Source organism: Ochotona curzoniae, unplaced genomic scaffold (assembly GCF_017591425.1).
Source record: "Ochotona curzoniae isolate NIBS_2020 unplaced genomic scaffold, NIBS_Ocur_1.0 scaffold_4701, whole genome shotgun sequence".
Classification (NCBI taxonomy): domain Eukaryota; kingdom Metazoa; phylum Chordata; class Mammalia; order Lagomorpha; family Ochotonidae; genus Ochotona; species Ochotona curzoniae.
Window position 1 is genome coordinate 58,289,708 of NW_024467122.1, and position 22,204 is coordinate 58,311,911.

A 22,204-nucleotide genomic window follows, 5' to 3' on the forward strand; every position below is an offset into this window, starting at 1 on the left:
AAGTTTCACCCAACAAAATCATCCGAGGCCCCGCCTGAGGAATGCACTCACTGTGGTCTCAAAGGGAAGTGTGTGGTGTAAAGGTGGGCTTGAGAATGACAAGGAGACCCAGTCTCACCACACACAACCAAACGGCATGTCCCAGGAGTGCCTGCGGTGTGGTGACACTCCCAGCTAGCTGGGCAACTGGCCCTTGACGCTGTGCTTCTCTTGGCTCTGAGCCCCTTCGTGCCCCCGGGTGAACACCAACGCTCCTTTCCCTAAAAGGCAGTACCGAGTTCCCTGGCCTAATGAGCTCAGATTCTTGGGGGGCTTTTTCTATAGACCCTGAGCTTGTCCACATGTGTACGTATGACAGCATCCTAAAGCCATTCCCAGAGGGGCAGCCTTGGGCTGCACTCCTGTGATACAGAGACACTCACAGAAGTAGAAGTGGGAGCACGGGGCAGTAAGTGCAGCAGCCCCTGGCTTCTGGCTGGGGTGCCCCTGCCTGCGCCACAATCTGCGATCCCGTTTGTCAGCACATCTGCCTTATTTCTGTGTAGGACTTGGTTGCCTCTGCTCCTGGTCCCAACTCTAGGGAGATGTGACCCCACACAGTCGGCCTGCTGCTCCTGCCTGGCCCTCACACTGCCTCCCCAACTACATGCATGGGCAGGCCTTCTTTCCTATTCTGGTTCTTTGTTCTTCTGTGGGACAAACCTAGGCTGCAACACTGCCTGCCACAATTCTTGTGGTCTCTGTGTGAATGGAGTGGCCACTCTTCCGCAGGACACCTTCCTGGCCAGGGTCCACAGCACACCCTCGTGGCATTCCAACCATCAGAATGTGCTCCCTGCCATGCCCGTGTAGAGACAGAAGCAACGCAAGCCCACCCAGCCCGTTCTGGAAGGAAGATGCCAAGGGGTGTGGTCAGAGGCAGGGGCTCGCGTGCACTTCCCTACAGTAGCAGGTGACACACAAGAATGCCCTGGGCCAATGGGTAAGCAGCTGTTTCTACTACCCCCCCAGGTACCTGACTGTTACAGACCCCTCTCTGAAAAGTGGTTTTGTATCCTCACTTGACAGGGCCACCCGCGATACTGCGTGACCTACTCATAGTAATGCAGAGCTGAGACACGGGCCTCCTTTTCTTGAAACAGAGCAAGAAGGAAGGGGTTTCTTCCTAAGTAAACACTGGAATCCATATTGAATATGCAACTCTATTGCAAACGCCCACAGGCACACAGGTGTGCAAGCGAATCCATACTCAGACTGCAGCCTTGGTCCCAAGAGACTAGACCTGGATCTTATTTGAGTTGCGCATGCCCAGGGTAGGATTTACAAAGGGCTCAGACTTTACAGCCCTGCAGGGCGGCTCATGAGCCCCACTGCAGCTTCCCCTGCCTTGCCTATCACATGTGTGTTTCCACAGTGCCACGCAGCCTGGGCAAAGCCAAAGTGGGCACATGTGACCTAGAATCTTAGGGCTGCTATAAATAAGCAACGCAGCTACAGTGCAAAGGGGACGTGCTCCCCACGCACACCCTCTTGCATTTTCCTGTCTGCACCCTCCAGGTTGGCCCTGCTGGCATGCGGGGCGGGAGGTGGCATCCTGAGAAGAAATGAAAAACGCAGCATGGGTCTGGCTTGGCTGCTGCAGCATGCACAAACTTTCCGGGCGTTTCTAACCTGAGAGAGCAGAAGGACCACTTGCAGGGGGACATGAGGGGCAGTCAGGACAGGGCTGGGTCCCGGGTCAGGGCACCAGAAGGATCAGCTGGGGGCAAGGCCTCACCTTGTTGGTGGTGAAGGAATCCCACACGATCACCTTTCCATCCTGGGGGCGGGGAGAAGAGAAGAGAGGTCAGGGGATGTTCCAAGTGCTCACAGAGGACCGCCACGAATCCCTTGCGGATGCCAGTGCGAGTTCAAGGCCAGAGCAAGTTCCCACCCAACCCAGACCCTGTGGGCTGCTCTCAACAAAGGCCAGGAGGGAGGTGGTACTGAACTTGCCAGCCTGGCTAAAGGCCCGGTCCTCTGCCCCACATCCCTTGCAGAGCTGCAACTACAGGCAGCAGGGTCCAGCCCCTCTGTTAAACCACCGGCCCACCAAGCAAGGCTGCTGGTGCGCCATTGTCAGCCCCCATACCCAAATACCAACAGCTATTCAGGGGAAGAAAAACCTGAAGCCACCTGTGGGCACCTGCCAGGTAAACAGGAAGCCTTTCCCTTCCCATCCCTTCCCTGCCATCCCTCTCTTGGGGACCCTGTTGTGCAGGCTCCCTGCTGGTGTGTACCCTAAGTCCCCCATCCTCTGCCCCCAGTGGGGCCAGGATCAGCCTCATGTTTACAAGTGCTCCCAGATGTTGAAGATCCCCATTCTCACTGTTTACCTCCACCAAGGATGGGGCAAACCGTGTGCCTGGGGAGGCGCAGGGCCTGTGGGCAGCTGGGCTGTGACTAAGGAGCATTCTCCGCTGGGTGGGCACCAGGCTGGTGACACACAGGCAGCCCTGCCACTGTTGTCATAGTAACCAAGTAACCACAGCTGCAGCCCACTCCTGGGACAGTGGGGAGTATCATCTGTTTGCAATATGGACCCTCCAGAGAGGACCCTATAGCAGCTCTGATTCCTACAGAGCTGAGCCCTGTGCAGGGTGGTCCCTGCCCATGAGGGTGTCTGGGCAGATGGAAGGACTGCCCCTCCACAGCAAGTCACAGTTGGTGCTGGGCCTTTCCTATGCATGTTGGTTCTTCTGGTCAATTTCTCTGACTCAGGCTCATAACTGATGATATGTGGGGTAGACCAGTAGGTGTGCAGGGCAGGTGCTTTGTATCTGTGCCCTGGTCCACTGGGTGAGGGGAGTCCAGTCCATGTTAGGGGCTTCCTTCACGCCACTGCCTGGCTACCCATGGCCTACCCATCCTGTACACTCCATGAGCCCAGACTGAGATGCCTGGGACCTCCAAACCTGGAGGGAAGGGGCCTCCACCCCCGCAAACCCTTGGCCCACCTGGCTGGGCTGATTAATCTCCTGCCTTGTAAGGGAGAAGGCGGCTGATGAGTCAGAGTCTGTTCCAGGGTCCCCGTGTTCTCCCGCCTCCCCTCCAGCTCCCGCCCACGTCCCAGCTCTCTGCGGCACCGGGAGGGGACAGGGCATGCCAGGGCACCGTGACCGCCCTTCCTGCTCCCTCCCCTTCCAGTAAGAGCTGCGTGTAAGCCACGGAAACCCAGCGTGTGGCACACTTCAGAGGATGCATAAAGGCAACAAACACATCTTGACAACCACTCTGTAAAAACAATCATGGGAGGAAAAAACTCAGAACTAGACAGGCTCTAGTTGTGAAAAGGCGGTGAGAAATGAAAGCTTTGTTTTCTCTTTTCCAGTGTTTTTCCTTTTTTAATTTTATAAAATATTTATTTATTTGAAAGTCAGAGTTACAGAGAGAGAGAGAGAGAGCACACTTCTATCTACTGGCTCACTCCCTAAATGGTTGTAATGGCCAGGGCTTGGCTGAGCCAAAGCCAGGAGCCTGGAGTTTCTTCCAGGTCCCCCGTGTGAGTGCAGGGACCCAAGCATCGGGCCGCCCTCCACTAATCTGTCAGGTGCATTAGTGTGGAGCTGGATTAGAAGTGGAGAGGCAAGGAAGTGAACCATACAGGTCATTGGTCCCACAGGTAGAAGCTTTACATGCTATGCCACAACATGAGTGTTTGTTTAAAAGGCAAACATAACCATAACTGTCTCATAGACACAAAATAAATTGCAAACGTAGTGTGATATTTGAGATCTGCAGGGAATACAGGAAATGTGTTACCCTTGTCTTACTCAACACAATACTGGCAGATGCTAGAGCTTGTGGATTATCTGGAGTATGGTCAGTTTTGTGCTTGTAAGGGTTACTGAAAAAGAAAAGCCCTCATCTGAAAAAGATGAGCAGAAGGCGGTACGGGAGGAAACCGACACTACCCAGGAAAATGCGAGGTTCTGACTCTCATGGACTTTGGTTTGTGTCTAACAGTGTGCCATAAAAAAGCAGCAAGCCATGGGAGTCGGCCTCTGGGAGAAGCCGACCACCCTAGCCCCCTGCTGGCCACATTTTGCAGAACCTCCTTCTTTATGCAAGGTTGGTCTGTGTGACCCACAGAAGAGAACAGAAGTGACGGCACATCACTGCCTTGGCCTAGTCACCCAACCCGGGATGGCTCTGATCACCTGCTCTGGAGGCAGGCTAGGGGACAGGGCCAGCACCCAGGGCCTCTGGCCAGCAGCCCCAGGCCCACTGTGGCTGAGTCTAGCTTTAGTCAAACCCACAGCATGTCCACGGCCGCCGGAGCAGCCCCAGCCAGGTGGCTTCAGTATCCCTGACTTTCAGAAGATGCTAGCAGGAAGAAATCCTGGTGGTTTCAAGCCGCTAACCTGGAAAGAAGGGGGTGGTCTTTTTATACAGCAAAGGACAACTAATATATAAGATGAATTATGCAAGCTATATCAAATGAATGGCAAAATTACACTTTACAAAACATGTATCTCGAATTTGTTTTTTCAGACGTTAAGAATGGATTCAGGGCCCGGCGCGATGGTGCAGTGGTTAAGGTCCTCGCCTTGCACGCACGGGATCCCATATGGGCGCCGGTTCTATCCCGGCAGCCCTGCTTCCTTTCCAGCTCCCTGCCTGTGCCCCGGGAAAGCAGTCGAGGACGGCCCAAAGCTTTGGGACCCTGCACCCACGTGGGAGACCCGGAAGAGGCTCCTGGCTTCGGATCGGCATAGTATCGGCCCGTTGCGCTCACTTGGGGAGTGAATCATCGGACGGAAGATCTTCCTCTCTGTCTCTCCTCTCTGTATATCCGTCTTTCCAATAAAAATAAAAAATAAATCTTAAAAGAAAAAGAATGGATTCACTCTAAAATTGAGAGAATGCCATTAGTGATCTCTCAATCATGTATGTCATCAATTAGGAAAAGAAAAAAGGAGATTGTTTTAAAGATGGTTTCATTCACAAATAAGGCCCTAGAATGCACTCATCAAGAAATTAACCTGTGGGCTGCTGTTGTGTGCCGCAGGTTAAGCTGCTGCCTGAGGTGATGGTGTCCCATTTGAACACAGGCATGGAATTCCAGGCTCCTGGCTTTGGTCTGGCCCAGTCCTGGCCAGTGTAGCCAAATGGGGAACGAACCAGCAGATGGAAGACCACTTTCTGTCTCTCTCTGCCTTGCCAATAAATGAAATAAATCTTTAAATTTTTAACAGAATAATTCTGAATGGCTCATCAAAAAGTCAAGTACAGTCTGGAATGTTTCAACTATTGCTAATTCCAGAATTACCTGCCCTGGAACTCTTTAGGACAAACCCCCTCCTTCAGACAGTAACCCAGGCCACACAGCCCAGCAGGGGGCTTCTGGGAAAGACAGCTCCTTCCTGCTCACCTGCTAGCACCCGGGCCGTACCTGGGATGAGCTCACGATCCTCCTCTTGTCCTTACACCAGTCCATGCACAGGACCTTGTTCCCATGGCCTTTGAGGGTTCTTCTCGTCTTCATGACAAACTGGCCCAGGGCCTCCACGCGCTCAGCCACCTGGTGCACTGGGAGGACAAGATCACGGTCACTCACACTGTCAAGGGCCGGCAGGGGGCCACACACCACTGCCGGTGTCAAAAGGCTCCACGGAAGCAGGGGGCCCCATGTGCCCACTCCCCATCCCATTTAGTCCCATGTTCTTTAACACTACATCAGCACAACCAGTAGAGGGCAGAAGAGAGTACAGGCACTGGAACATTTTATAGTTGCCCAAACCCTTCCTTCCTCCTATGTGCAGGCCCACCACATATTTGTAAAGCCCTGTGCTCCGTCCTCCTGTTTCAGGGTCACGGCCCTGGGAGGTGGGCAGAGCCAGCTGCAGAGCGAGTCTGAGCTCCCCATTGGAGAGGTGCAAAGACAGAGGCGCAAGGATTATTGACTAACCAAATACATGCAACTAACTGGGAGTCAGACTGTGGCCTGGGAAGGCAGTTGAGGACAGCCCAAGGCCTTGGGACCCTGCACCCACGTGGAAGACCTGGATGAGGTTCCTGGTTCCCGGCTTCGGATCAGCACTGCACCAGCCATTGCGCTCACTTGGGGAGTGAATCATCAGATGGAAGATCTTCCTCTCTGTCTCTCCTTCTCTGTATACCTGACTTTGTAATAAAAATAAATAAATCTTAAAAAACAAACAAAAAAAATCCCAAAAACTGCTCTATTGGGGCTTTAGGGTGCTATTTGTCTCAAAGATCCCTCCCATGCCTGGCACAGGCCTGGACTACAGGTGCTATACACACCGGCCATGGGAGAGAATGAATACACAAACTGCTGAGCATGCTATCAGCAAACTGAGTTTATAAAAACCCTCGTGGTGAATGTGACAAACGCAAGGTCCTGAAAGCCTGAAGGGCTGGTCCACACTGGGCACCCCCAGCACGGGCTGCAGCCCAGCTCAGCTTTTTGCAGGCTCATCAGGAGGTGTGACCAATCAACAGGATGCAGCAGCCAGGAGGGCCTGGGAGGCCAGCGGGTCCGGGTCCTTCACTGTGCGGGTGGGGAAACTGAGATCCAGGGGTTTGGGTGGCTTCTCTGTGGTCAGCAGTTCAGGGGCAGGCCCTTGCTGCCTGGTGATTACAGCCAGAGCTCTTGACTGCCACTCCCGCCCTCCCCCTCCCCCCACCCCCGCCACTTCTCCCTTGAAGCCCGCAAGGGCCTTAGTCCTGGCAGGAGGCAATGGCGGACAAAGAACTATAGGACATCAGCCCTGGAAAGCAGCTACCGAGCAGGGCGCCGGAGCGGTGGGAGGAGAGAAAGCAGCCCTTACTCCTCCAGCCCGGCAGGCGCTCCAGGGAGAGCAGAGAGGGGGCGCCCTGCCCTTGTTTATTTAGATTTCCTGTGTGAGGCGCTGATGGGTACCCCACCCACGGCTGGGGATGCTGACCGAGCTGTTTGGTTCAAGTGGCACCTGCCAGGTTTCTCCATCATGGAGTTTCCAATCTGCATCTTGTGAAAAAAGGTATTCCATGGGGGATGGTCTGTAAGACGCTTAACATACCATGTTAGCCTTCAGATGTGAATACCCCGCTTCTAAGATCCATGAATGATTCCTGCTCGAACCAGTGACTGCGATGCCGCGTAAGGAGGAGCGTCACCTTTGTACTGATTTATTATGTATCCAACCGACTGTGATGTACCACACCTTACTGAATTATTTCAGAGTTCACGCATTTCTGAATTTGTGCAATATCTGCGTGGATGCACTGAGGCTTCCTGGGAATGGGATCCCAAGCTGAGCAAGGAGTCCCTCCCATCTACGTGCGTCACCTGGAGACACAGCTCCTGGTGTGTGTTGAATGTGACTTGTGCCAGAGGTGGCACAGGTGCACCTGCCACACCCTGCAGCTGCGGCTCTCTGCATTTTGGCTTCGAAAGCAACTTGGACTTTGGAGTTGGAGACACTCCACCCGGCTTACTGCTGCATCTGCCTGGACACAGGGCAGCCAGCAGGAGCCCTGTCCAGCAGGTGCTGTGATGTTCCGATGGGTCCTGTGGGGACGGCCACGCTATGTGCCTGCTCTGTGCCTGGCCCTGCAGTTGGGCTTCCGTTGAAGGGCCCCATCTCTTCCAGATGAAGAAACGCAGTTTGGGAACACCCAAACTGTATGAATCTCTACTAAACTCCAAAGCGTTCTGAGAAGGTTCAGTTGCGATGGCATGGCTTCTGCTGAAACGCTGCATTATTTATTGCCACAGCTGTGCATCAGCCTTTGACCGCACACCTTTCACAAAAACGCACATGGGCTGGAATTTAAAAACAGACTGGATTCTTTCACACAAGCCTGTGAATCTGGAACTTCAAATCAATTATTACTGCTGCTTCATCTAATTTATTTGACTTTATTTAAAAAGTGAGGCAGTCACAGACACTCCTGGGACATGTTTGAGCGTGGAGTAGGTCCGCAGGGACAAGATGGGAGAGCAGGAGGTGTTTCTGTCTGCTTTATGTCCACATGCTTCCTCCAATTTAGCACGAAAACAGACATAGCCTTTTAACGTCCATCTTAAAAAAAAATGATTCATTCCAACTAAAATAGGACTCCTGTTACATAACATGGATCTGCACATACCCCAACTATTAATTATTTTTTTCTCACCATCACTTCTTTCACTCCCACATACAGATTCACTTCCAACCCACTCCATCCTGTCTCTATCTTCCAACACTCACATTTGTGGAATTTAGAAGTAAAAAAATATAATGAGCTGGTATTGTGGTGCAGTGGGTTAAGCTACCACCTGTGACATCAGCCTTTCAGATCTGAGAGCCAGACCAAGTCCCAACAGCTCTGCCTTTCACCCGGCTCCCAGCTAAGACACCAGGCAGGGCTGTGGAGGATGGCCCAAGTGCTTGGCAGCCCGTCTGGGAGAACAGGATGGTATGTGGGCTCCTGGCTTCAGCCTGGACCACCCGAGCCACAGCACACCATGTGGGGAGTAAGCTGGTGGATGGAACAGCTCTCCTGTGCCTCTCTCTCACGCTGCATTTCAAATACATAAATAAATCCCTTAAAAAGAATCAAGAGGGGTGCTGCCGATGCTCAGGGCGTTTGTGGGAGTTCAGTGCAGGGCAGATTTGCTGTCTTCTCCTTGGCCTGTTGACGGACTAGCCCTCCAGGATACATGCAGTTTTTGAAAGAAACGAAGACAACCAGTAGGCTTCTATAAGAGTTTGCCAGAAGGGAATGGTGACTGGCAGACTTCCACTGGGAGGTGACCTGCGGGAAACAAGGGAGGCTGTTTGCCACCAGCCTTCTGAGAGGACTAAACTGGAGCACAGTAGTTCAGAACCCAGGTTTAGCCCGGGGCTGCATGGGGCCAAGTCTGGCTGGGCCACACACCAGCTGCAGGTCCCTGTCCGCGTCCTCCACCAGCCCCGTTGGAGTTGTGGGACACCCAAAGGGGACACGCCCACAAATCCCACATAGTAGGGGACCAGCCATCTTTACTGAAAGAATATATGAGGAATGCTTAGGACTAAGGGGGTCTTCAAAACACGTGCGTTATCAAAGTTTTGCACCCAACAGACTTCTTCTGATCCCTAATTTCCACAAACTTTTTGAAGGCAGCAGGTTTGGATGGGCCAGCGGAGCTTTCAAGTACCTCCCTGTTCTTTTTCTGCACCGCTCCCTGGCCCCAATCCACGGGTCCCTGCTGCAGATGCCAGACAACTCACTGATGTATCCAGGCGTGCTCACGAGGCCTGGGGGTGGATGACATATATTCTGAAGCATGCCACATCCAGCCTTTCTCTGTAGCTCCTTCTTTTGAACAACCCAAACTGGTCCTTAGCCTGCACAACCTAAGCACCCTTTATTGGACAGCCAGAGGTCCCTCTAGTTCAGTGTGTGCGTGTCGGGGGGCAGGTGGGGAGACTGCACCTGTGTGGACAGGGAGTCTGTCCCTGCCCTGTTGTGCGTCACCGTGGGGAGACAGAGCAGTGAGGACGACTTCAGTACAACGTGCACCTCACTAAGCGAGCAGTGCGGACACAGGGGACTTCCGCCCCCAAGGATGGGGTCCGGTGCTGGCCTTTACGGGGGAATCAAGCTCAGCCTAAGGGCTTCCCGGGACCAGCAGGATAGAGATGGGCACTCTACACTGAGTAAATGGAGTAAAGGTCCAAAGTATGTGATCAACAACTGGGGTAGACAGAGTGTAGAGGCAGAGTAACAACATGTGTGTGTGCACATCCACTGCACACCAGGACGGAGCTCACACACCCCGCAGGGATGGCAGTCTGCTGGTGTGCTGTCACCAGAACATGTAACACAATCAGGTCGGCCTCCTCACACCTCTCTGGCTGCAGTGTGGAAGGCAGAGTCCAGGATGTTGGCACTGGAGAGGGGTGGACCCCCAAACAGCCATCTGCTACTCCACCCCTTTGCTGTGGTCTACCCAAGATGTGCCTGGGATAGCCCAGACACGGCACTGGCAGGGCCTGCTGGTGGGCCCTGGATGCTCTTTGTCTCATGTCTGGATGGCACAGGAGGCACCTGCTTCCAGGAAGCTCAACCCATTCAGTGTTCTCGGATGCCACCCAGATCAGTGGAGAGGGCAACGCCAGAAAGCCAGCTGCACCCCAAGAACAACAGTGGATGCTGACTCCTGGACAGGGGCTCCAGGGCCCCAACTACAAGCTGAGAATAAGACAGCCCCTGCTCTTACTAAGTTCGCAGCACCTGCAGCACCCATGATGGCTGCTAACGGAGGCTATGCCTCCACGTCAGGGTGTTTGACGGCGGCACAGCCATCAGAGGCCATGTCAGTGGAGCCTGGTGGTGGACCGTGTGCAGGAGTTAGGGTGGCGAAAGCACAGGCAGGAGGCCAGTGTCTTAACATCCATGTTTTGTTTCTATGCCAGTAAGAACAGACTCCAAATGACTAAAAGTCTTGTGGCAGCTCTGAGGTTTAACTGGGAAGGCAAATTAAAGCACCTAAAAGGTGGACACAAACTGCATGTCGAAGAGAATAAGAGGGCTGAAGAAAGGGGTCATAGACAGGAAGAGGGTTTTATTTATTTATTTATTTATTGCTTCTAAATGCATTTTACATTGCATATATAAGTAAATGAACTGAAAATGGTAAGAAAATAGAAACGTGTGAGCACCCTCAGTGCTTACTGTCCATCTTTCTAGCCTTTCCTATGTGCAGGTGCACATTACACATGCATATTTGCATGTAAGCAGATTCTCCTCCACACCCCATCCTGGGCATCTGTGTCTTTCCCTTGGCGTATGTTGATGGATGACAGATGTAACTGTCCACGGCTTTCAGTGACCGCATGACAGCCCGCCGTTTAGATGTCCCCTACGGGCGGGACAAAGATGGTGTGGGTTACCACTTCCTAACTACATTCCAGTGAGGGGAGCTGTGACGCCAACGGAAAGCACGACTTTCTGAAAGCATTCCCTGCCTGCTGCCACCAGCCTCCCCTGCGGGACAGGTCCTGGGCTGTGCACTTGCACAGCAGTCTTAGAAATGGGGCTTTGTGCTTGTCTCGACAGAGAAGGCGGAGCTCAGAGAAGCTGCCGAGCTTGTACCCACACTGTGGGGACCCCAGGAGCAGAGCTGTACCCCTGGCAGTGGGATAAGCTCTGTACAAGTGGCAAGAATTCTCAAGAAAGTCAAGGAGGAGCCACAGCTGACACCTGGGATCCCACTCCTGATTCCAACTTGGAGACTGAGCCACGCTGCAGGAGACGGCTCAGGGAACTGCAACTTGGCCACCCAAGTGAGAGACCTGGCTTGAGTTCCCAGCTGCTGGCCTCAGCACAGCCCCAGCCATCGGGGCATCTGGGACACGAAGGAGCAGATGTGAGTTCTCCCTGCCTCCTTTCACGTTGAAGAAAGAAGTAAGAGGAGAGGAGGGGAGGGAAGAGGAGGGGAAGGACGAGGAGAGAAGGGAGGATGTGCTCTTAGGTGACCAGCGGACCCAAGGTGGTGCTGGAGAGTGTGAGACAGAAGAAACCCTGTCGGGAACCCCACTCCGGGCAAACTGCCCTGGGCACCAGGACCGAGCATGATGGGCAGGGACCAGCTGCCTGGAGCCCAGAGTCTGCCCAGTGGCGGTTTTTAAGCTCCCACTTAGCTGAGGGAGGTTTTGCCTTCCCCCTGACTTCTCCCTGTAGACCCTGGCTTAAGCGAAGACCAGCCAGCACGGAGACGGATGAAAGCACAGCTGAGCCTGTGGGGTTGGGGGGGAGGCAGGAGCATGGCTCGTCCAGGGGTCCCCTCACTGTCAGCTCCACACAGCACAGAAGGTCACAGAGCCCCACTCAGGCCCACCACTTCCCGCAGACCCGCAGAAGGGTACACCTGCACGCTGGCAGGGAGCAGCTAGCACCTGCAAGCCACACCTCCTCCAGAAAGCAAGGGCATTAGAGCTGGTCTGAGGCTAATCTGGAAGTTAGACAAAGACCACCTTATGGTTAAGATGTTGTTCCCTCTGCACTGTCAGGGCATATGGCGGCTTGCTATTTGTTTATTTTATAATGTGTGAATCCAAAGCAGATGTACCGTGTGCATGTAGTTTGACTTGCTCAAACCAAGTCAGTGTAGAAAGTGGAAATCTGCAACATGGTCCCTCCCATCATTGTGAAGTCAGGAAAAAAAAAAAAAAAAACACTGACCAGAGCATCAGTAAGCTCTGAGAAAGCTGAGATGTCCCTGAAGTTGACTGAACATAGGCGACAAGTTCAAAGACAAGTGAAATGTCTTAAATAGAAAAACATGCTATTTAGCAATGACCTTGAAGCATTTTAAAATGTAGCATGAATATACAGTCTTTTGATGGATGCTACTTGGCAGCCCAAGAAATCAAGGAAGAAAAGTTACCCAAAGCTCATTAAAAAACTTAGTTTGATTCTATCAACCAAGATAGAAGAGACAGGATGTAAGTAAAATCCTCCTGTGGGACCAACGCTGTGGCCTAGCAAGCTATGTCTCCACCAGCAACGTCAGCATCCAAAGTGAGTGCTGGTTCGGGTCCTGGCTGCTCCACTTCCAGTCCAGCTCCCTGCTGGGGACCCAGGAAAGCAGTGGAGATTGCTGTAGGAGCTTGGGCCCCTGTACCCATGTGGGGCACCTGTTAGAAGCTAGTGGTTTGGGACTAGCCCAGCCCTGCAGTTGCAGGCCTTTGGGGAGTGAAGCAGACAAAGAAGGCTTCTCTCTGGTTCTGCCTCTCCCTTTCTGTGACTCTGCCTTTCAAGTAAATAAATGCTAAAACAAACAGACAACAACAACAACAAAAACCCCTCTTGCACCTATATGGAACAAAGTGTCTATAACAGTATTATCTCGCTTGTATTTTTCAAGAATTTCTGAATACACACATATGCAAAACACTGAACTCGCGGATTAAAAAAAAAGTTGGATGAGTGAAGTCATACAGCTTTTCAGATGAAAAATATTAAAGTCGCAAATAAAAAAACTTTTAGTTTAATTCAAAGAGAAACAGAGGGAGTAGCAGACACAGAGAAAGACACACACACACACACACACACACACACACACACACACACACACACTCCTTCCAACACTCCTCCATGTGCCTACAGCAGCCAAGGACTAAGCCAGGCCAAAGGCGAGAGCCAAGGACCCAGCCGAGCCTCTCACAAGGGTATCTGGGACTCTCTGGCCTCCTGAGGTGTGTATTAGCAGCAAGCTAGAACCTGGGGTGGAGTCAGGACTCAAATTGACGCACTGCAATACGGGTTGCGGAATCCCAAGTGGTGTCTTAACTGCTGTGCTAAATACCTGTCCCATAGGTATAATGATTTTAAATGGGGACATTCAAAAGAAACTTAAGCAACATAGGAAGCTATTCAATCTATCATGTTGAATGCAAAACTAGGCTCACACTGTTCAGTACAATGTTAAGTATGCTTATAAATTCATACAGAAAATACGCATGAAATGCTAAAAGTATGAACTAATACAAGAGGCTAGCTCTCGATGTAAAGGTTAAAATTTACTTGTTTTCCTCTACATTCCTAAGCTGTCCCCAGTGAGCACCTGCTTATTCCAGGGCCCTGGAGCTCAGCCAGCTTGGCCGGGAGCAGGGTGCCTGCAGAGCAACGGAGAGGGAATGCAAGGCAGCCTGACTCTCTGCCTCCCCCTGCAGGCTGAATGTGGCAGAGCAGCAGGGAGGCTGGCACCAGCCAGGAATTGCAGGTGCCCCAAGGACTACCTACCTCCTCAGAATATGCAAAAAGTAAAAGAACCAGTGAGATGCTTCAACCTAATCCACAAGTTCTGAGTTTCCTAGATTGTTCTCCCAAGATGTACCACTGAGAGGGCCCAGTGTGGTGGCCTAGTGGCTAGAATCCTTGCCTTAAACACACCGGGATCCCATGAGGGCGCCGTTTCTAATCCCAGCTGTCCCACTTCCCATCCAGCTCCCTGTTTGTGGCCTGGGAAAGCAGTGGAGGATGGCCCGGGGCCTTGGGACCCTGTGCCTACGTGGGAGACCCAGAAGAATTTCTGTCTCCTGGCTTCAGACCAGCTCAGCACCGGCCGTTGTGGTCACTTGAGGAGTGAATCATGGGACGGAGGATCTTCCTCTCTGTCTCTCCTCCTCTCTATATATCTGACTTTGCAATAAAAAGACATCTTTTAAAAAAAAATGTTCAACTGAGATAACCCAAGGCTCAGCTAGAAAGCATTTGAGAATAAAATGTTGCACAAAACTATGTTTGGAAAAGGAAAACCTCAGAAGTCTCTGATGATTAATCCTATACTTTACCCAAATGAGTGTGGCTCTGCAGTCCAAAAGAGTAAGTGAATGTTCGCAGTGTTGCTTTGCTTCCCCTTTTTCCTATAAATGCAACGCACGTACAGATGTGCGTGAAACGAAAAGGACCTCTGCTTCCTCTACCCCCCTCAGGGTAGCATTCTTCCGGGCATTCTTCCAGATCTTTAGTGCACATATGGAGTACAAACATTTCTAGTTAAACTTAATGACATCATGCCATATATACTGATGGGCACTTTACACTTAAAAATTTTTTTTAATTTACTTGTGGGCAGCTCAGGATTTTAACCTGCCTCTTTTTTTTTTTTTTTAAAGATTTATTTACTTATTGGAAAGGCAGATATACAGAAAGGAGGAGAGACAGAGAGGAAGATCTTCCGTCCGATGATTCACTCCCCAAGTGAGCGCAACGGCCGGAGCTGTGCCGATCCAAAGCCGGGAACCAGGAACCTCTTTCGGGTTTCCCACATGGGTACAGGGTCCCAAGGCCCCGGGCCGTCCTCGACTGCTTTCCCATGCTACAAGCAGGGAGCTGGATGGGAAGCGGGGCCACCAGAATTAGAACCGGCACCCAAATGGGATCCCCACGTGTGCAAGGACTTTAGCCGCTAGGCCACGCTGCTGGGCCCTAACCTGCCTCTTTTTAAAAACTGTGAAGATGTACATATTTATCGAAAGGCAGATTCAGAGAGATAGAGCTATTTTCCAACCACGGCTTTTCCTGCCAAATGGTTGAGGCTGGGCCAGGTTGAAGCCAGGAGGCAGGAGTTCCAACTGGTATCCCGCATGGCTGCTGGGGCCCAAGCACTTGGGCCATGCTCTCCTGCTCCTCCAAGCACATTAGTGGGGAGCTAGATCAGAAGTGACGGGGCTGACACTCGCATCAGTGCTCATGTGGGATGCTGTGTGTTGCAGCAAGTGAGTTAATTGGCTGTGCTACGGTGCTGGCCCCTAAAATGCTACCTTCTCTTGTGTTTGTACACACACTTCCCCCCTCATTTCTTTGTAATGGAAGCCTGAGCTCCCTAAGAGATAGACAGGCCTGGTGGTGAGGGCAGGGGCACTAGGAGCCTGAAACTCGGCCCCAGGCCCTCTTCTGGGTCAGAGCTGCTGACCCACTTAGGACTAGCGCTTTCTCATCTACACGGATAGGGCTGTTGGGAGAGGAGGAGTTTGTCAGCTAAGACTGAGGGTGGACCAGGACACGGCTTAGGACCCGTGAGCTCCATGACAGGCTAAGCCTGGCTCCCTGTTGGTATCCACATCAGAATCCTTGGAACCTAGAGACATGGCAAAGGGGACTTTGTAGCCATGGTGAAGGACCCTGAAATGGGGAGATGACCCTGTATGCTGCAGGTGGGGACCAGGTAAGGCGCTGTGATGGGACAGGTAAGGCACAGTGGATGGAACCCAGTGGGCCAGGAGCCGAGGGATGAGGCAGGGAAGGGATCCCTCCCTAGAGCCTTGGAAGGGCCCTGCTGGCCCTTGTTAGACGTCCAGCTTCTCACGCTGTAGGAGAACACATTGATATTGCTGTAAGCCATGAAGTAGTGGGGATGCATACTGCAGCGATGGAAAACAAAGACCAGCTGTCGCCACAGGATTCTAAGGTGCCACAATGGGAATCAAGAGAGCCTTCACCCGCAGCAGAAGTGGGAAGCAAAATAAAAGAAGCATTTAGGGAGAAGCAGGCAGCTCTGGAGGTGTAAGAGGTTAGCAGGGCCCCTGGGTGGGGCAGGCTGATGCAGATCAGTGCGATTTCCTATCCAATGGCCCAGGTAAAACTACTTCCTGTGGATGATGTTGGCCAAGGGTCTGACTTGGACTTGGGGTAAGGGTCTTAGTAAGCTCTGTGTTACTATAATGAAGTGCCTGAGGCAGGCTAACCTACTAAATACAAGAGGTTTTACTGAAGCTTGTGGGATGGGAGGAACAAGAGCCAGGGGCCCCATCTGGTGACAGCTTCTTGCTGGCAGGGTCCTGAAGCAGCACAGAGCATCACACGGTCAGGGACACAAGTACGCAGTGTCTGGCTCGCTCACTCCCCATAAGTCCCCACCAAATACCACAGGAGGAGTCAGCTTCTATCCTCTGTTTGTCCTTAGATTTACTTATTTACTTGAAACTGAGAGTTACAGAGAGGGTGGGTAGACGGAGGGAGATAGATAGATAGATAGATAGATAGATAGATAGATAGATAGATAGGAATCTTCCATCTGCTGGTTCACTCCCCACATGGCTGCAATGCCATGGTTGGGCCAGGTTGAAGGGTTGAAGTCATCGGCCAAGAGTTTTCTCAGGGTTTCCCACGTGCACGCTGGGCCCAGGGGACTTGGGCCATCTCCTGCTGCTTTCCCAGCTGCACTAGCAAGGAGCTAGTGTGGGAAGGATAGGACATGAATAGGTGCTCATGACTGCAGCAGCAGCTTTATCTGATACGCCACAATGCCCACTCCTTTATCCTCTTAATACCCTTAATGTTGGGGATTAAACTCTTGAATTTTGGATGAAAAAAAAATGTTCATGCCATAGCAGAGCTTAACAGAAAACACGCAGTGTTGAGAGCCAACATGATGGGGATTGAAGCATCAGGGACTACAGGCAGGAACCATTCATTTTCCCCCACCAAGGTCATGCTCTACAGTTGTGCTGCATTGACTTATTATTTTTTAATTGTTTATTTGAAACGCAGAGTGGCAGAGAAAGGGTGAGACAGAAAGAGAGCTCTTCCATCCACTGGTTCATTCCCCAAATGGCTACAAAGGTGGAGGCTAGGCCAGGCCAAAGCCAGGAGCCAGGAGAGCTACCTGAGTCTTCCCACATGGGTGGCAGGGTCTTCGGTGCTGGAGTACTTTCGGACTTTCCCACTGCCTTTCTAGACACCTTGGCAGAGAGCTGGATCAGAAGTACAACAGCACTGTGACAGGGGATGCCAGGATCAGGCTGTAGTTTACTTACAATGCTGCTCACCTCCTTTTTAGGGAAGGATTTGGGCAAGCTTGAGGCAGTACGAGGGGGAATAGATGCCCTGGTTTGCCCGTGACAGTAGAGGATCCCAGGAAGCAAGAATTTCCATTTGATATCCCAGCATCCTAGGCAAATCGGGGTCAAGCTTAGCTGCGGCTCCAAAGTAGTCTCCCGGAGCAGGGCTGGGCCTCCAGGGTCATCCACACGACCCCACCACCCAAGGCAAACCACGTGGCCACCCAACATGTGCTGCTCCAGGAAGGAAGCTGACCCTCTGGGGTCCAGCCATGTCCTGGGCCTCAGTCCTACAAATCTCACATGTCCAGCCTTACTCATGCCCCCAGTTCACAGGAAGTTGTCCTTGTATTCCGAACTGGAAAACACTTGCCTGGGCCACTGAGAAACAGGTGGGAGCCGGTCATCTCATCTGGGAAGGGGTGGGTCTATGTGTGCCAGGAACACTTCTATGAAGTGTTACGTGCTAGAAGGTGCTACATGGCTGTGGCTGCAAGAACCACGGGCATGTACCTCACAGCCACCACCACCGCTGGCTGCTCTGGGGAGTGAGCCAGATTTGGGTTATGGGCACCCCCAGCTTGACCACAACTTTCCTTCCCTGTCCCCAGGCTCCCAGCCACTCACCCAGCAAGGCCACAGTGCTCCCATGAGAAGCCTGGGCCCAACCACTCAGCAGTTGCCTGAGCCTAAGCAAGTTCTTGGACTTTGCTCTGTGGATCATTCAGTGAACTGTCTGTCTCATTTATCATCCTGACTCCCGTAGTGGCATGGAAGCCAGGAGGGAGTGATGCGGGTCTGGTGTGTTGGATGCACATGGGTCCAGCAGGTATCAAATACCTGAGAGATCTTGTGCGTGCTCTCGTCAGCCCAGAGGGGCAGGGAGGCGGAAGGAATGACCAACAAGCTGAGGTTACTTGGAGAGTGCAGTTGCTGGTATATCTTAAGTCTGGGGTGGAAGGGAAGCCTCCGCATCAGGAAGGGGACCAGTCTGGTCAGTGACAAGACAGAGGCTTGACAACTGAGAAGTTGAAGGGCCAATATGGAGCCTTGGTTTTCTGCGGAGGAGGAAGCTGGATGTAGCAGAGAGGAGGGGTCTGCGATCCACGCAAGAGGCCTGAGATGGTCCCGGATGGAACTGACAGCTGACGCGGCTGGGCAGCTCTGAGAGCCCAGTGGCAGAGGCCGCCCCTCCACTGTTGTTGTGTCTGATAGCACACACAAAGATTTATAAGGTCACCTAGAAGGCTGAAAACACCTTGGTGTGAGCATTTGTTTTATTTTTATAAAAACATAGAGTAAAATATATGTCTTACTATCTTGCAGAATGATATACTGCATTAGGCAGATTTTTGTTAGTTTCAGATGTCAATACTTGAAAGGATTTACAAAGGAAACAGGCTGTAGTGTGATTTATAGTTTTGGAAATTCACAGACCAAGAGCTGGGGCCCTAGTAGTTTAGGCATTTGGTGAGCCTATCGCTTTATATATATTAATTGTGTACCTGAAAGCTGGCATTACAGAAAGAGAAGACTCTCTTGCATCTGTTGGTTCACCTCTCAAATGCAAGGCTGGAACTCCTTCCTGCCCTGCCAAGCACCTGCGCCCTTCTCCACTGCTCTCCCTGGCCATGAGCAGGGAACTGGACGGGAAGTGGAGCAGATGGGGACTCAGACTGATGCTCACACGGGATCTGGCTGTGCCACAACATCAGTCCCAAGACTACTGACTTTTTGAAGAACTCTGCAGGAAGCTAAAGGAATCAAGCAACAACAAAACAAGCAACAGAAGTGGGAGCTGCACTCTGCCCTCAGGGGCTGGCATCTGGTCCCCACGGGTCCAGCATCACTGCTGTCATCTACAGAGGAATCTGCACAAGGAAATGGGCTGGCCACTCCCCACTCCTATCCTAGTGTCAGGGACCCAGCTCGGGACGGCAGTGTGCCCAGGAAGCACACACAGAAACCTGGGGAGGTAGAGCTCCTGGGCTCCCAGGTGCTCTCCCGGTGAGAAGGGGCAAGCAGCCACTGGCACTCGCATGCCCTCTTCCCCCTGCCTCAGGCTTAGAGGAGTTGTTTGGAGCAGTGGCAGGCATATCTTAACAATGTACCAAGTGCCAGCGACTGAATGTGCAGAAGCTAAAGGATCCAGGCGCTCTGATAGTGCACTGGGCAGCTAGACCAACGCAGCTAAGTTAGGAAACAAACTCCTGGGGCCAGCCTTGTGGAGCAGCGGGTTAGGCCAATCCCCCCACATACCCCACGTCCCACGTAGGCACCGATTCAAATCAATGCTGCTCCACCTCCTATCCGGCTCTCTGCTCATGTGGCCTGAAAAGGCAGCAGAAGAAGCTCCAAGAGCTTGGGCCCTGCCACCCAAGTGGGACGCCCAGATGAAGCGCCTAGTTTCAGTCTGGCTCAGTCTGGGCTGTTGTGGGGCAAGAAGGGAAAGGAAAGGAATCTCTCAATTTGCCTGGTTACTTTATTTGGAGTTTATGGCTAAGTAACCTTACAGAAATTTACAACAGCCTCCAGGCAAATGATTTTCCAAGAAAGGAATCCAATGCTTCTAGTGTGAATCCCATTTTTTTCTTTTCCCACTGGGGCAGGGGCACAAAGTTCAGCAGCGCATGGCACAGTGTGCGGGGAGGCCTGGTTCTGGGCTGAGGAGGAACGCGGCATGACCCACGGAGCCACTGCTTCCCCAAGCCCGGCCAGCAGCTCCAACCCCACCGGGATTAAGCATCACCACCTAGCAGTAAGACAAACCAAGCTGGTCGAACCCGGGTACTGCACCTGCGCACAGAGCCCTTTCCGGACCACAAGGCGCAGGTCCACGAGGCCCTTTTAATTCAGGCTGTCAACCGCATCTCATGGACGCAAACGCTCGGGTAGTAGCCCGGAGGCTCACGAAGTGGTTGAATCTACTGAGCCAGGACTCGGCTTCCCTGCCCCCATCGGGCTCCAGCCCCGCAAGCAAACGGAATGTGTGTGGGGCACGCGTGTGGTGGTGGTGGGGGGAAGAGATTGGAAAAACAACGCTTCCAGTTCCGTCTAAACCTCTTGGGACCCCCCCCCCCCAACGGACGCCACGGAGGGGCAGAAAGCCAAGGAGGAAAACCTAACGCGAGTGGATCCTAGGCCGCATCATCCCAGCCGGCCGGCGGCGCGCTCTCCTCTGACCCCGCGCACGGGGACCGCGGGGATGCAGCCAGGAGGCCCCGGGTCCGTGGAGCCCCAATCCCGCGCGCGCCCCGAGGCCGCTCCCCGCGCCTCACCTGTGCGCCGGCCCGGGCCTCCCTCCCGGCCCCGGGCCTCCCTCCAGGCGCCGGCCTGGTCGCCGCCCCGCCCCGGGCGCCCGCTGCCTGCCCTGTTTCCCCGGCCCGTCTCCCGGCACGCAGCCCCCAAGGCCGGTCCCCCACTCACGCTCCACGTCGTGCAGTTTGGCCCGCTCCTCCTCCAGTTTGCCCTTGAGGCTCTCGGCCTCGATCTTGAGCGACGCCAGCGTCTCGTTCTCGTGCAGCCCGTCGGTTGCCATCTTCGCGCGGAAGGGAAGCGAGAGCCGGGAGACGGTGAGCGGGCACCCGGCCCCAGCCCCGCGGCCCCGAGCGCCGCCCCGCAGCCCCGCCCTCCCTCCGGCCGTGACGCGCGCAGCTGCGGGCGCACGGCCAGGGCTGCGACGACCCTCCGTGAGCACGCGCGTCCCGCCGCGCCCCTGCACCTGCGGGCGCACGGCCAAGGCGGCGACGACCCTCCGTGAGCACGCGCGTCCCGCCGCGCCCCTGCACCTGCGGGCGCACGGCCAAGGCGGCGCGCGCAGCTGCGGCGCGCGGGAGTGGCAGGCCCACTTCGCCGGAGGGAAGATTGAGGCTGGAAGATGCTAGGTGACAAGCCTGTACTCAGGGCAGGGCGAGCCTGGACAGTGACACGGCCTTTCCTCTCCCCTGCTCCCTCAGGGACTTGATTCTGGAGTCTCTCTCCCAGCCCTTCTTAACACTGCAACTGGAAGCTTTCCTCCTCTTGTGCACACAAGGCAAGGGTTTGGGGGAAGCTGGGCCTGTGATGCCTGCACCCCACACAGACACCGGACACCAGACACCGGTTGGAGTCCCACCTGCTCTACTTACCACCCAACTCCCTACTAGTGCGCCTGGGAAAGCAGCTGGGATCACCAAGGGCTTAGTCCCCTGCACGCTAACTCCCAGTCCTGGCTATGGCCTGGCCCAAGGATTTCTGTCTCTCTCCTCTCCCTGTAACTTTGTCTTTCAGATAAATAAATATAAATTGCACAGTTAAGTTCTGGCTTCTGAGAGGTGCTGAGGTCCACTCTTTGTTTTGCTTTTCCTTTTCCTGCTCCAGAACCAGGGCCCACCCTGAGGACAGTGACAAGGTGACAGGGTATGCCCAGGCTCTGACCTGGGCCTCACGAGGCTTGGCCTAGTCCACTGGGAAGTGTTCCTTCCTGAGGTGGCTTCCTCCCGGCTACAGAGAGGGTTAGCAACAATTGTCCCCAGGATGCAAATTTGGTGATTCTCATTCCAATCCAGCATCCTGTCTCCAGGTCACCTGAGGCATTAGGCACATTCATGGCTTGTTGAATCCTCATGGGACTCACACTGAATGGGTACTCTTATGCCCATTTTACAGATGTCAAAACTGAGGCTCAGAGGGGCTCAGGAACCACTCAGGGGTCACAGTCCTAGGATGTGGGCAGGACAGGGTTTGGACCCACGCAGTCTGGCTCCCTCAGGCTTCCTGGACCTGGTGGCCATGCCCCATCCTGTGCCTCCTGCCCGGGCTCTCCTGGATGACCTTGCATGGGTGTGTGCAGAGTAGGAAGGCAGGGCAAGGCTTGAGTTCTGCAAGCAGACCCCGGGAGGCTGTGCCTGCTGTATCTGCAC

General features: G+C 53.4%; 1 protein-coding gene across 1 annotated transcript in view; it reads right to left on the reverse strand.

The window, feature by feature from the left end:
- GNB5 (G protein subunit beta 5) overlaps positions 1 to 22,204 on the reverse strand; it is a 41,680-nt gene that overhangs the window by 17,145 nt on the left and 2,331 nt on the right. The window contains exons 2-4 of the mRNA XM_040968724.1: positions 20,730 to 20,841; positions 5,435 to 5,571; positions 1,778 to 1,819 (exon numbers count right to left, since the gene is read on the reverse strand). Coding sequence (XP_040824658.1) covers positions 1,778 to 1,819; positions 5,435 to 5,571; positions 20,730 to 20,841 — 291 coding nt within the window. The remainder of the gene's footprint in view (positions 1 to 1,777; positions 1,820 to 5,434; positions 5,572 to 20,729; positions 20,842 to 22,204) is intronic.